The 15,737-nt window shown below is 40.9% G+C and overlaps 1 protein-coding gene across 2 annotated transcripts in view; it reads left to right on the top strand.

The window, feature by feature from the left end:
- Positions 1-15,737, top strand: part of pxdn (peroxidasin) — an 84,118-nt gene that overhangs the window by 43,098 nt on the left and 25,283 nt on the right. For both annotated transcript variants that reach the window (XM_084742239.1, XM_084742238.1), the window contains 7 exons: positions 260-377; positions 1,360-1,529; positions 5,257-5,529; positions 6,450-6,725; positions 10,515-10,627; positions 10,958-11,114; positions 14,496-14,604. In XM_084742239.1, coding sequence (XP_084598365.1) covers positions 260-377; positions 1,360-1,529; positions 5,257-5,529; positions 6,450-6,725; positions 10,515-10,627; positions 10,958-11,114; positions 14,496-14,604 — 1,216 coding nt within the window. The remainder of the gene's footprint in view (positions 1-259; positions 378-1,359; positions 1,530-5,256; positions 5,530-6,449; positions 6,726-10,514; positions 10,628-10,957; positions 11,115-14,495; positions 14,605-15,737) is intronic.

The following is a 15,737-nucleotide window of genomic DNA, read 5'->3' as shown; positions in this document are numbered from 1 at the left end:
TCAGTGATCTTATCGGATGTTGTGGCTCTGGAAATGTGGCCAGAGAGGAGAGTCTGCTATCTGTCTTACTGTCTCTGACTATCTGCCAAGACATCAGCGCTGTGATCCAGCCAGCACCCTTTGGAATGACGAGACGGATTCACTACAAGCTTGGTTCAACAGGCAGACTGATTGGCACATGAATGGAATGAAATGAATGGACGTGCTTTTATCCCTGCATAATTATCTTCCCACCTTCCTGTCTGGTCTTTTTCTCCAGAGGTACCCAGGATCACCTCAGAGCCCCAGGATGTCGATGTCACATCAGGGAACACTGTCTACTTCACCTGCAGGGCCGAAGGCAATCCTAAACCACAAATCATCTGGCTCAGGAACAAGTAAGTATGCAGGTCCTTTACTTAAGTAAAAGTACTAATGCAACACTCTAAAAATACTCCATTACCAGTTAGTATGTCCGTTTAATCAGGAAAATGTACTTAAAGTATTAAAAGTAAAAACACCCACTGGATAATTCTTCCCATTTCATCATGATCATTTCTTATTTCAGCTGTACCACTTAAGTTCCCTCCTCGTTGGTTCAAAGAAATTAATAAAATACTTATGGGTTTGTTGTGGAGGGATAAGAAACCTAAAATCAGTTAGAAAAGATTGATGAGGCCAATGAGAATTTGTGGATTAGCAATACCCAATGTTTATTTATATTATTTGGCTTATAATGCTGGGTTTCCTTTATCATGAGCCTCTACATGCAGGAGTGATAAGAGTTGGAAATGGATTGAAGAAAAAAAAAAATCTGAAAATGGACAATCCTTTAATTCAGTTTCCCTGTGAGGCAGTTAAACTTGTGCAGGAATGTTTAGCCTTTGACGGGGCATCTTTGCCATCGTTCCCCATATGGAACTGCCCCCTTGTAATTTCTGGTGGAAGACCACTGACAAACGATACTCGGGAGCACCGTGGAATAAATACCTCAGTGTCCTTTACTTCAGTTAAACGTATGGTCATGAATTGGCAATCACACAAACCAAATTTCTTTAATTTAGATAATTGTTAAAAAGTTTCAGCCTTTTTAAATATGACCACGAAGATTATGGATCCTGGATCTTTACAAGAAAAAATAGAACTGAACTTCACTGTATTTAATCTAGGTTTACGTCCCATTTATTATAGACATTTAGAACAGATAATAGTTCTGACTTTCCCATTTTAAAAGTGTTGGTATTCTGCCTCATGGTGTTATGATCATTATATGGAATTTTAGAAAAGTACAATATGTGAAAAGCCTGTATACGTTTCCATTTATGTTATTTATTTGTTGATTCTTGTTGTGATGTGTATCTCTGTGTCCCCTCGTGACAGCAACGCTCTAAACATGCGTGATGACAGTCGTCTGAACCTGCTGGAAGATGGGACACTGATGATCCAGGACACCAGGGAGACGGACCAGGGAGTCTACCAGTGCATGGCCAAAAACGTGGCCGGGGAGGTCAAGACTTCTCAGGTCACACTGCGGTATTTTGGAGCCCCCTGTAAGTGGCTGATGTTAATCTCTGCTCAGGCTAATTAACCAACATCACAGATTGACATGGACAGTCCAGACTCAAGGCAAAAAAAAATTCTCTTACTAGCTCCTCTCTGATCTCAGACAAACCAATCCCACTTTAATCTATTGTATCTGATAACTTCAGATATGCTTGTTGGGGCTGGAGAACATGAGGAGGCTTCTTGACTGAGTTTTCCTAGTTTAACATTGTGCCTTCAAGTAATACGAGGGCTAATACTAGTGATGTTCAGCACAAGCCTCACTGACGTTTGTGGCGTATTTTCACTAATATACCATATTCTCAGACTTTTAAACCATAGTCTCAGATTTTCAAGCAATATTCTCAGATTTCAAGCCTTGTTCTCAGACTTTTATGCCATATTCGTAGACTTTCAAGCCATACTCTGACTTTCAAGTCATATTCTCAGACCTTAGCCATATTCTCTGACTTTTATTTCATATTCTTTAGTGACATCCATATAATAACCTTGCAAATGATGTAAGAGAATAAACTAGTTTCATTTGGCTAATGCAGGAAACAATTGCAAAACAAAATAGCAAAATTTACATTGTTATGGACCTAGAATTTATAATTTTCCTATTTTTCAACAATACAGAGTGGTTCTACCATGTCAATGACCTTTTCGTTAAATTCCTGTTGTCAGTATTCTGAAAAACTGGGTTCATTTGTCTTTGGATGTTGTCTGATTTAGGTGTTTTTCTGTGTTTTTTTGCCATTCACGTGGACATCAACTCAAGGTGGCCAACATACAAACCCACATTAGCTGACCTTGGCAACATAAAAAATTCTCAACTAGACACCATTAGGGTCCTAAAACCAGGTTACAAAAAAATGCCATTTCTGGGTTTCTGTAGTTTGGAAAGTTGTGACCCCTGAGCAGGGACTTTCTGGAGGCTTAAACTTAATATAGACTCTGATCCCTGCGGTGGAAATGCAGCTTTTTTCTGTAATCAGAGAAGAGCAAGGCGTGAGCACTGTGAGTGGCATTAAGGTTACCTTCACAGGTCAGCAGGTCAAATAACTGAGATTTCCCGCTGAGGTGTGAGCGAAGCTTGCAGGCTTTCATGCAAAATTTTCCCTCCACAAACTCACATGCACATACACACACACACACACACACACACACACACACACACACACACACACACACACAGGGTTTCAGTTTATGACCATATCACCAGGTCAGTATCAACATATTTTGACACAGGAATTTTTGAGAGAGTTCACTGAATCTTTGAGTGCACATCAGACCTTCAACCTGATTGTAACTACAACAAGTGGACACAAACCATCTTCTTCCACATTTGGATAACAGCTGGAAAGACGTCTATGATGCCTATAGGCATCACACTTGGATGTTGCTATGAAGTGGAGACCTACCTTGGACAGAGCGGCTTTGGTTTTTTATCCCAATGCCGCAACATTCAAATAGGCGAGAGGGTGGCCATCAAGGTTAACAAAAGTAATCCTGATGTTGTTCGTAACACAAGAACAGAAATGTCCATGCTGAGGCAGCTGTGCTGTTTGGATCCAGACACTTGTATCATCATCAAGTGCAATGGATTTTTCTTTGATAAGGAGCAAATTTGTCTCAATTTCAAACTCCTTGATCAAAGTCTGCATGACTGCCTACATGTATGAAACTGAAACTACCCACAGAAAGCACCGGCCAACAGCGCTGGAGGTTCAAGACGCAAGAGGAGTGTGCAGAGGAGACGGGCTACTATGGTATGGAATCGAGGTACTTAGCTGTCTTGATGAACTTGAGCAGCTGATGGTAACAGACATGGAGAGCTGGAGTGATCAGCGTTGGTGGACCTGATTAAAAGGATGCTGACCCTGAACCCTGATGACCACATCACACCCCTGGAGGTTCTGCAGCATCCTCACTTTGCTCAAAGCGTCCCACAGAGCTCCCACGCCAAAAACTTGGACAAAATTGAAGAAGCTGAAGACATTGAAGATGCTCTGGGTATCTGAACACAGGACCCGAAAACTGCAGGGTGATACAAGACAGTGAAGAGGAAACGTCGAAATGAAGTAAACAGTCTTCCTCTAATCAGACTGAAGGACCAGACAGTGATCAATGTTCAGAGACACCAGACCCCAAGAAGAAACATCAGAATTCAGTGGACAGTCGTCACTGTATGAGACATCAGAACCGGAGAACTTTCACCACGGGGTCTAGAGCTCCCCTGCTGACACCCTAACAGAACCAAATCAACAGTGTTCTGTTGATTTCCACCAGTCAGCAGGACCAGACAACAAACACTGCAGTGTCGAGGGCCCCCGTCCCGACATCTGCATTGAGATGCTGGACACTGAGGAAACACCGGGACCTGGCTATATCATGGCAGGAGCAGTCAACAGATACTGCAGGGTTGAGAGTCCACGTATTAACATCTGCATAGAGATACCAAACTCTGAGGAAGCACCGGAAATCAGTCAACAGTCTCGGGTCCAACCATATCAAATGTTAGTACCAGAGAATGTCGACTGTACAGTTGTGATCCCCCAAAGCCAAACAATTCTGAGTTCTGTGGAAGAAGTTAGAAAGTTTTGCTGAAAATGTTGGAACACGAACAACAAGTGACCGTCAAGGTCACAAAAAACAGAGCAAAGATCACCTTCTCTTCTAGAATATTCATTGGGTGTCTTTACCGCAGCTTAGTAACTGTATATTTTCAACTACATTTAAAAAATGAATGAATGTTACCTTTGAATTCAGTTAAATAGATCCTAGGAGTCAAAGCTAACATAGCAGGTTTGCAGCTCACTGTGACCAATTTTTGAAATTTTCAGAGATTCGAGTTTATCTAAAGAAGAAAAGTAAATTATCTCCACTAAAGATTATATGTCAGATAAACTTTTTAAAGTTTATTTCAAAATTGAAGAGTTTGACTTTGGCTCAAATCTTAAAAATCTATTGCCTTGGAATTTTAAGTCGTCTCAAATATATTTTTTTTACAGCGCATGGTCACCACCTAGTCGCTAACTTTGTCTGCAGTTAGCATGCAGTAAGATGAATGCTTTTACTGAGAGTGAGACTGAATCAAAACAGTGAAGTTACAAGCTAAATGTTGAAAGATAGAGTGACCGTCAGAGCTGAGGGGAACAGAGTTTAGATAACAGCTGCTTTACTGATCAGATTTTGTCCTTATGGAGGTATTTATGTACTTTTGTGTTGGTTGTGTGGTTTGGTTTGTTACTTGCACACACACTGTACATTTTGTCCTGGCTGTCGCTGTGGGAGGTTAGCAGGGCTGTCTCTAGATGACCCAGGGGTCATCACCAGGTGACGGATGGCCCTAGTGGTGACCCCTTGTTAAGGAACAGTTTGTGAGAGCAGATGTTGTGCGTTTCCTGTCTCTGTGTGATTGTAAACGCCAGGCCCCTCGCTGTGTACATATTTCCTCTGACTCCACTGTAATCACCGGCCAAATATGGACAGGACTCAGCCACGTTTCGTGAAACACGTTGGATGTTGTTTTAGCGGTAGTCAAAGTGGTGTTATTGACAGAAATATACAAAGATGAACTGACCCGAACAGATTCATGTAGCCTTCTTTTGAACATTTTGCCCGCATTTGTTTAGCTCATCACAAGTTTCTCAAACCAGTGACTCACCTCTCACCTAATTGATCTAACGCCGTTCCCGCGCTCTCCCCTCTCCTCTCCCCCTGTTCCTCCAGCACGGCCAAGTTTTGTGATCCAGCCCCTGAACACTGAGGTGCTGGTGGGAGAGAGCGTGACCTTGGAGTGCAGCGCCACTGGCCAACCGCAGCCCCGGGTCTCCTGGACGAAGGGCGATCGGACTCCCCTGCCGAACGACGCCCGTATCAACATCACCCCCTCCGGAGGGCTTTATATCCAGAATGTGGTCCAGGCTGATGGAGGACAGTACACCTGTTTTGCCTCCAATAATGTTGATACTATACATGCCACAGCGTATATCATTGTACAAGGTAGGAATTAGAATTTATTTTTCTCTGTTAAGTGAAAGGACTTAGATTTATTAAAAAATAAGACAGATTTATGCTCCAAATTGCTTTAGGGTGTTTGCTCTCAGTGTCTAATGTGTTAGCATTCCTTGGAAGAACTGTAGTTAAAACATAAATCATGTTGTTGCTTGTAGCTTCCTGCATTTTTGATCTTGCATTTTGTGTTTGTACAGTGTTGTGTCTCAGCCCTCAAGTCTAAACATATTTAGTCATAAAACTAAGCGTTTCATGGATTGGCAAATCTACTTACACCACACTAAACAAATACAGCAATTTTTGCTGCCATTACCCTAATTCTGCTGAGGAATCGGGCCCTTTAATCTCGCAAGAACTTCCCCCAATACAAAGCAAATTTAATCCAGAAAAAATAGACAGTTTGCACAGTCTCACTTTACTGGATGCACTTTTTAAAAATAGAGTTGAATATGGCTTGAGCATACTTCTAATGAATTGCACTGTACTGTAACTGTAGCCAGCTGAGGGTATCTTGCAAAGGAACAGCCTGATTGAGTTCATCAAGTATTACACTCGATAATAAAACTAACATTGGACGTATCTATGTCTAAACCTTGCTGACTGATGAATAAGTAGCCATTTAAAATTTGCATCTGCTAGTTGCGTTTTATTTTTGGAGGATGTCTTAAAAACTGATTGATGTCTGGGCCAGCGGGTGCTCGCATGCTGCTACACTTTTATGTCACTGGCCTGCAAACACACAGGCAACACTGTTCACTAAGGAGAGGACGAGGACTGTCGTATCATGCTGTCTTAAGGACACTTGTTCCAGACCTTGCAAATGTTAGCTCTAAAGTGCCAATTTGTCCATTAGTGTGTCTCATGATCAGTAATTTGAGATTTGCTTCTTTACCCCCTTCCTCCCCCAGCGATCCCCCAGTTCACGGTCACGCCGCAGGACCAGTCAGTCCTGGAGGGTCACACGGTGGACTTCCCCTGCGAGGCGAGCGGTTACCCCCAGCCGGTGATTGCCTGGACACGCGGGGGAAGTCCGCTACCCCTTGACCGCCGTCACGTGGTCCTGTCTACCGGCACTCTCCGCATCACTCGGGTGGCAGCCCACGACGAGGGCCAGTATGAGTGCCAGGCAGTCAGCCCAGTGGGGACTGTGCGTCATGCTGTGCAGCTCAGCATCCAGCAGAGAGGTGAGGGTGTAGGGCGAAGCTTCAAAGTAAATGTAGAGGACGAGACATAATAATGAGCAACTAAAAAGGCTGAGGTCGCAGTTTCATCAGATAACTAGAAGTGTGAGGGCAGACTGAGCCATTACACTGCTGTGACTGCTGAAAGGCTCTCTTCAAACACTGCATGATTGTGCAGGAGGAGGAGGAGGAGGAGGAGGAGGAGGCGAGTGCTAGGTGGTAAAATGTTGAGAGGGTGGGAGTGGTGCAGCACCCTCCATTCACAGCTAATTTGTCGTTTGCACATGTAAGTCTGGTATTAAACTGTTACAATGCAAGTATACACTGAAAGACACATAGCTCTGTGTGTGTATGTGTGTGTAGGGAAGCTCTTCATCTTTGTGTGCACATTTGCAATGTAAATGTACCATACTGTATTATACTGCACTGTATTGTAATTTATTCTACATGTGCATATGTGTTAGCGTGTGTTTTTGTTTGAAAGAAGACATATACACGGTCTGTCACGCTGCTTCTTTCTTTGTGCAGATGGTTGTATTTTGTGTGTGTGTGTGTGTGTGTGTGTGTGTGTGTGGTTGAAATTACAGGCCTGGCGTAGCACAGGAAAGCATGGCAGTCTGTAATCCCGTGATGACACCATGTTTTTCCATGTAGTAATGGCTGTTAACATGGCTCAAAGTACACGTTGCATAATGGCCCCACACTGCTAAAGTGCTGTACAAGCCCACAACCATGCTGGCAGTATGTGATGGTTGCTTTATGCTGAGACTGAGAGCGTTATGCAGAGGAACAGGTTAAGTGTTAGAAAGTGAAAGAAAGGATTAAAACGATGGGATTATTCATCTTTGGATGTGAAATATGTAGCATTCAACAGATACTTCAGTATCCCTGTAATATTAATAACTTGCTGTGCTGCTGTGCTCACATTAGAGCTGCACAATTAATATAGCCAAGTACAATATCCACATCGCAGAACCAGAACCAAATCACAATTTGCATGCTGCATAGATGACCTGGCCCAAAAATATATTTGTTTAGTAAAGACCTCAATAAATATAACATCATCACAATTTTAATAGTTTTCTTTTCTGATGAATATGAAAATTGTCATGTAAAACCGATTTCAGTCAAAATAATCACAGTATGACTTTTTTTTTTTTTTTTTTTTACCGAACTCTTCAGTGTTGCAGACTGGTGCCATGGCAACACATTGCCTCCAGCTTCGATGCTGTGTACTGTACACTGCAGTCAACCCTGTGTTTTAGAAACTTCAACTTTGATTTAAAGACAGTTAATTAGTGTCAGACTATGACATTGCCTCCCACTTTGTGCTCCAAAACCTGTGGGATTTTCCCATGGCCAGGTGGATCACTGCTGGCTGCTACATGGAATTTGAATTTGAACATGGTGTGTGTGTTTGGGGCAAACATCCACCTTCTCCTGCCAAACACTTAAGCTGTATAAGAGTTCTATCATGAATAGTAGACAGTATGACACAGTGACTCACTCTGTAACAATGCTCAACACCGTGTGTGTGTGTGTGTGTGTGTCTGTGTGTGGGCTTGATATAGTCAAGGTGCAGTTAGAGATTGTTGACCTGCTGTGTCTCTGTATACAAATGGAAAGCAGCTCATGTAATGAAACCAGACAGTGTGTAAATGTGTGTGTTTGTATCACACCTGTGAGTTCAGCTTCATAGTTTAAAAACAAAAAATGATTAGACGCTGCTTGTTGAAAAAAAAAAAACTGAAAAGCGTTTTAGGAGTTACGACACTAATGTGTCCCCCTTGTTTTCTACCACATGAAGCAACTCATTATCTAAGACAGTGGCTCCCAAACTTTTTCTGGCATGCCCCCCTTTCAGAAGCTGAAAAAAGTTCATGCCCCCCACCACAGAATTTTGATCGATCATTAACAATAATTGGGGATGGAACTGATTAAAATAAAAAAAGAAAGAAAGAAAGAGACATTCAAAAGTTGAATTTTAGTGAAATAAGTTTAGAGGAATACAATCAGCAAACTCTTGTTTGTTTATTTCCCCTACATAGATCATATTTATTCAATTTTGTTTCACTCTTTATTTCTATCCTGGTATTCTGTGTCCTCCCAGGGGGGCCTGCCCCCCAGTTTGGGAACCACTGCTGTAAGGGATAATCAACAAGTAGGTGTGTGTTAAACAGTTTGAAGGAACCACATGGAGACAAAGACCCACCTGACGTGAAGCTACTTCAAATCATTTAACATACAATTGATTATCCTGCATATAAGCATTGAAATAAAAGCATTTGCAGGTTTTTGGGTGAAAGTTTTGCGCTATGAAGCGAGCAAGCCTACCATTCTCATGACAAGAAATAATTCTAGTCTTGTTTAAAAACAAGCGGTTTGTCCCAGGGCGAGGGCTGGTTTTAATATTTCTTTCAACCTATTTGGAGAAAACAATTATTTTGAAGAACAGGATGCAGCGGAGGAGAGAGAAATAGAGAAAAAAAAACAGCACAAGGAACTGCCACGCTTTTCCTACAGCGTTTCAACCTGGCTTTAAAGACAGCATTACTTGACTTGAACTCTGTATCACTTATTATATTGAAATATGATACATGGCGGTTGATACCATTTCTGTTAAACTTGCCACACTGTACTTACCACCAGCCCTAAATGGACTGAACCGAGGAATAAAATTCATGTAAGGTATTGTTAAGCATGACCGCAGAGTATGTTTCCAAATCTGGTTTAAAAAGGCTGTTATTTCTTTTTCATATCAATTTCCTCCTTCTCTTTCTCTATCTTTTAGGCTCTTCTGGTCGCAAGTTCCTTGTTTTTTTCCCTTTTCTTCTCCATTTCTCTCTCCTCTGCTGCGTCTTATTCTTTAAAATTATTGCGTTCGCCCAATGGATGAACAGAAATTTTAAAATCAGCCATCGCTGCAGTCCGATTGTTAGTTTATCAAGTTTCTGCAGTTGATAATCAGTAAGCTTTGACAGCTGTACCCTTGATGTTGCTATGGTTACAAGTTGGATAGCGAACGAATTTTCGAATGGTGATTAAACTTGAGCCCAACCACGTGTGTGTTAAACAGTTTTTATGTTAAACAGGTAAGATATTAAATAATTTTAACAATCGGTTTGCAGCCTGAGGCTCCAGAGCCACATGCATCCCTGTGACTTTGGCAAAAATATGGAAATGAATAACATTATATTTTTTAAATATTTTTCATGTTTCATTGTTGTAGGTTTATGAAAAAAGTTGAGACAACTCAAAATTTCAAGCCAACATACTACATACATAGTCATCAGTTTTGAGCCCAAGTCAAATTCTAACTACTGATCTTTTGTTGAGATAATTTACTTTTCTTCTTTAGATAAATTTAAATATTTGAATTTTAGAAACCCCAAAATGTTGTTTTTAAAAAATTATAGCGTAAATCATTTAATTTTAAGGCAACATACCATATCATTTACCATATCACGCAGTTTAAAATACAGTATGCCCTCATTTCCTTTTGAACTCCACTTTGACTTTAAGCTGTTTAACATTTTGCGGTCGCTGAATAGAGGAAAGAAAAATGGCAACTTCAGTGTAACACAAACACTCTGAGTGTGTGTATGTTCTGTGAGCATATGCAGGACAGTAAAAATGCTGAGATAAGTCTCTCAAGAGTTTTTTTTTTTATTTTGTCTGCTGTGATTGATTGCAAAATGCACTTTACATGTACAGTACTTTGAGCACTGGTGTATAATCATTAACACATGCGTGTGTGTGTGTGTGTGTGTGTGTATGTTTTAACTCATTCAGTAACGCCTGTTTTCACAAATGCTCCAAGGGACCTGACGGTGGAGTCTGGCCAGGACGTCCAGATTCCCTGCAGCGCTCAGGGCCAGCCACAGCCTGTCCTCACCTGGAACAAGGTTAGATGATGAAGCTCCTGTTGGCTGAGTGAGGCGCCCGTCACCTCATCGACACAGAGGTCATGGGGTTAGACAAGTGCATGAGTGCTTTCAAGAGAACAGAGAAGAAGAGAGGGGATAAGAAATGGTGTGCGGCTGCTTTATTTGTCGCTTTATGATTCGGTGCCAATATTGACAATGAAGCAGCTCTGAGATTAATGTTGAGTGGATTTTTCTGCCCAAAAGCGTCCATGCAAACTAAACAGCTCTGACTTAATGCGTTCCATCTGTGAGGTTCTGAACTCCCGGGGTCCTGACCTCTGCCCTTTGTCCCGCAAATTTTTCTCCCAGGATGGTGTGCAGGTGACAGAGAGCGGCAAGTTCCACATCAGTCCTGAGGGTTATCTAGAGGTGAAGGACGTGGGCACTGCTGATGGTGGGCGATATGAGTGTATTGCCCGCAATCCCATCGGCTACCAGGTTGCCAGCATGGTGCTTACTGTCACAGGTAAGAAACAACTGATGTAATGCTTTATTAATTTTCTGGTTAAAGAGAATGGGGGGTAAACATGTTGATTATCAAGGAAAACCTTGAACATGAATTGGTTCAACTTTAGAATATAGTTAAAAGTTTAAAGACCCATTCAATGTGTATATATATCGTAAAGCAGTGACTCCCGATGAGTTGACCAGAGCCTGTTGGTGGGCTGTGAGGGCGCTGCATGCAAGGTTTTTAAGTTACAATTTATAAGTTTGAAATTACCATTACATACAGTGCTTAACAAAATTATTAGACCACCTGTTATAAAAACAAGAAAACAAATACTTTAGAAATTTTTCAAAAACTTGCTTAAAACTAAAAATGTTACTGTTATTTATTTGGCAAATAAACTGAAACAACTAAATAGTCTTTTCCACACATAATAACAAAAAACTTAATATTTTGTATGACCTCCTTTGGCCTTGATAACAGCTTGCATTCTTGCTGGCATTGTTTTTATGTACTTTTTGATGTACTTTTGTGCGATCAATCTTTGAATATACTAAATTCCAAATTTCTTCAATAGGATTCAAATCTGGACTTTGACTTGGCCAGTCCATCAGTTCCAGTCCTCCAGATTCCTTTTTCTTGGTCAAATAGTCTCTGCACGGCTTTGAAGTTTGCTTGGGCTCATTGTCTTGTTGGTATATGAACCACGACCAATCAGATTCAGTCCAGAAGGGATTCCATGATGAACTAAGATGTTGTGGTAGACGTTTGTGCTCCCTGGCAAATCTGAGGCATTTCTGGATGTTTGCAGGCCTCAATAATGTCTTCTTAGCAGCTAGTCTTCCCTTTAAGCCTTGTTCCATCAGTCGTCTGCTTCTGGTCATTCTGGAGACGTTCTCAGACTCTGATCAAGAATCATTTATCTCTGTCTGAAGATCAGCACTGCTCTTCCTTCTGTCTCTAGTACTTCAGATCTTGAGGTGTCTGACATCTGCTTCAGTTAACTTTCGTTTCCTGCCTCTTCCTTGGTGCATTTTGTAAAAACCAGTCTCTGCAGTTGACTCCAAAGCAGACTTGACCACACTGTGAGACACTTTATGTCTTTCCCTGTTTGTCTCTGACCATCCAGTATCATGAAGTGCTTTAATGTGGACTTCATTTTCAGTGAGCTCTCCACGTTTTACCATTTTGAACAGGAACGAGGAATTTCAAACTGAATTCACCTTTTTATACCCAAATTTGAGCCGGTTCACTGAGCTTCTCTGAGAAGTCACAAATTCATCAAGCATAACGTCCAACCACTAAAACTAATTTTTCTGTTCAGGAATGCAAGTAAATAACTATAATTTGACATCTTAGTCAAGAAATAATAATGTGCTTTACTATTTTTTCTGTTTTTTTGTAAAACAGTACGTTTGAAAATTCATGGATAACAATAATAATTATACTTTAGCATTAAAAATATCATTTTGGTTAAAGAACTTCTACATACTGGTGTATTAACCATTACAGATGTGAAGAAGTGGCGGCAGTATGGACTGTATTACCTGTTCGACAAGGAATTTGAAAATATTGCCATGACCGGCTGAAGATAATTTAAATTCTTCAGTTATGTAACTTATTTTATGGATATCAGGGGGCTTAAAAGAAGAGATCATTTGAAAATGATTGAAATCCAGTGGATTACCATGATAAGCAGGAATTTTGCTACCAAATTCATAACCAATACTAACAAAAAAGAAATTTTTGAGCTATATCAAATATATTGTTAAGAGAATTTTCACCATCACCACCAGAGGGACAGAAGGTAACTCTGGGGTTTCTGTTTCCTCTTTGCAGTAAATGATACATTACTTTCCACATGTTTTTAATATCTTTTGAACACCTCTTGAATGCTTCACTAAAAATGTCTTTTTTGCAGAACTAATGGAATGAGAATATTTATTTTTCTAAGATGTATAAACACTATGGGTAAAAGGATTTTTTTTTCTTTACTAAGCATCCTGGCATATAGAGCTCTGTGTGGCTGTGTAAGACAAACCGGGTGTGGATTAAAAGGGGAGCAAGTTCCTAATGTCACTTTTCTGTAAGTCTGTTACACTTATGGATAATGAGCATTGTCATTAGGGCTGCACAGTTAACTGCAATATTATCAAAATCACAATATGGCCAAGTGCAATATCCAAATTGCAGCACCGAATTGCAGTTTTTTTTGGAAAAGGAAAAATGTGTTAGCAAACAGTATTATAATAAAGTACTGCAGTTCTGCAGAGATGACCTGTCAAAATAATCACAATGTGACTTTTTGATCATATCGTGCAGCCCAAATTTGTCATCGCTGACAAAGAGATCAGACACTCACTGGATGATGTTGCATTTATTTCTGCTGTGTGATTAGGCTGTAATATCTATCCATATCAATGTTATCCCCGTTTTATCACAATCACGCTGTGAGATCGTTTAGTAAGAGTAACTGTGCTACACTCGCAAACACACTGCCAGAAGAAGGGAAATACAACAAATCTTTCCATCACCATGGTGGGTGCTAATGTCAGGCCCTGGTTGTGACAAATATTAATTATGCATTTGTTACACAAGCAATAACTCATACAGAATTTGCTGCAGAATAAAAATACAGTGTACTGAATATATTGGATACTCCCTCTCTCCATGCAGCTCTAATGTGATGAATGCATGTCTTTGATTTCGTACATTAAAGTCTACAAGTCACAAAGAAGAGACAGTGGCACAGGAAAGTTGAACACTAATTGCGGGAGAGATGCGAGACGGGTGCTGTAAGTCATACAAAAGGGGCTTTAACAAGAGGTGTTATATTTAGTATGTTCAGTGTGTGTTGCTGTCACATTGGTGCAGAGTCCAGAGAGTGAGAAGCCCTCTGTTGATGTTCTTTGTCCAAGTCAGTCAGTAATTTAGTCACACTCTGCTGCAATGCTATCAGATTCCTGTCAGCTCTTCCCTGTGTGTGTTGGTGTTTCCTGCTGAGATTTCTCAGGTCAGACCACATCACTCTGCTGGTGAACCGTAAACTGTATCAATGTGCTCAGTTGTTGTTGGACTCTCTCAGTCCTCACGTCACATTCTCACTGTTTTCGATGGCACACGAAGATGAAGGAGCGTGCCAGAAATGTGTTCGCTCCAGCTTCAGGAGGGAAGCCGAAGGCGAGCACCTTAAAAGGTTCAGTCACTTACAGCGTCCAGCTGGAACACTGGACTGAACCGAAGCTCAAAAGCGTTAATGTATGTTCAAACAACTTACGAAAAAACGCAAAATGAGAAAGTGGAAAAGAAATTCTCTGTTGTCATGTTACAAGTCCAACCTTGGTAGATTGTTTAACTTGGTTCTAATCAGCCTGTCTGTCCGTCTCCATGTGACAACAGTTCCTGCAGTCAGCAGAGAGGGGGACACCTTTGTGAGCACGTCCATAGAACAGGCAATCCGTAATGTGGACAGCGCTATTGAGTCAACGAGGAGACGTCTCTTTGATGGGTAAGAAACTCACAGCACACACAGACACAGGGACACCAAGGTCTTTACTCTCAAGTCTCTCAAATGATGGAATCAGAAAGCCATGCAGTGTTAGCGCTGAAGTATAGTGTAAAATAAAGGCTGCACATATGGCTAACATATGTAATGTTGTGTATAAATCTCATAATAAAATTGCGGGGTAAATTAAGATTGTGCACATAGTTACATTCCCTGATATTAGTCTGGCTTTATGAAGTCTTTCATGTCAAGATCTTAATGACTTGCGCTTGTAATCAGTTTAGCACACAATTTGATTTTAATGATTTGCAGTGTATGTTCTCTGTTACTATACAAAGTCTGCTATAGATAAAAGGTCGTGCACCGTCAGTACTGTGCTTTTGATCAGGCTGGCATTTAACAGCCACTAACTGTGTGTGTAGGTTACAAGATGTGTTTTTTTAAACAATGACTTTATTGATTTTCTTTGCACAAACAACATTGTGTGTTATTCTGCAGTATATTACACTAGGTTTTTACTTGGAACAGTCAAATCTCACCACCCTTATAACTAATTTTGTTGTTGTTGTTAAATGGCTTCCAGTTTCCTTCATAAATATCCAGTTTGTTTGTCAGTGTATGTTATTCTCTCCAATGGCATCTCAGCTGCCTCTCACGGGTGTAACTGCAACCTGAGGCGTTTATGTGTTTGGACCATATGTGCATGAACATGTGCACAATAAAAAGGCACTGAATAGATATAATTGTGCAGTATTTTGCAACCTAGGCGGAGTGATGTGCACATACAGAGTCTCTGCAGAGCCAGAGAGCAGCACACTCTGGTCCGGTTTGTCATCCCACAGACTTGCTTCACTTTTATCCAGAATTCATGTGCAAACTGTGACCTACACTGTACATTTACTGCCACTAGACAGGTTCACTGCTAACCTTCCACTGCTCTGAGTGCAGCCACTGTCGCTCTGAGTGAAAACGTCGTCGCTCTCGCTGTCTCTTGCTCAACCACACGCGCGGTGCACTATTTCTTAAGGGGGTCACGGTACTCTTTTAACACAATCATATGCATCTGCGTCGATGAAAAAATAAATCAGGAATAATCGCGCATATCAAAGGAAGACTGCACACTTCACAGAAAGTTT

The sequence above is a fragment of the Lutjanus erythropterus genome, chromosome 18 (genome assembly GCF_056507025.1).
Source record: "Lutjanus erythropterus isolate fLutEry1 chromosome 18, fLutEry1.hap2, whole genome shotgun sequence".
NCBI classification, from domain to species: domain Eukaryota; kingdom Metazoa; phylum Chordata; class Actinopteri; order Lutjaniformes; family Lutjanidae; genus Lutjanus; species Lutjanus erythropterus.
Note: the sequence above shows the minus strand (reverse complement) of the source record. Positions and strands in the feature narration are given on the sequence as shown.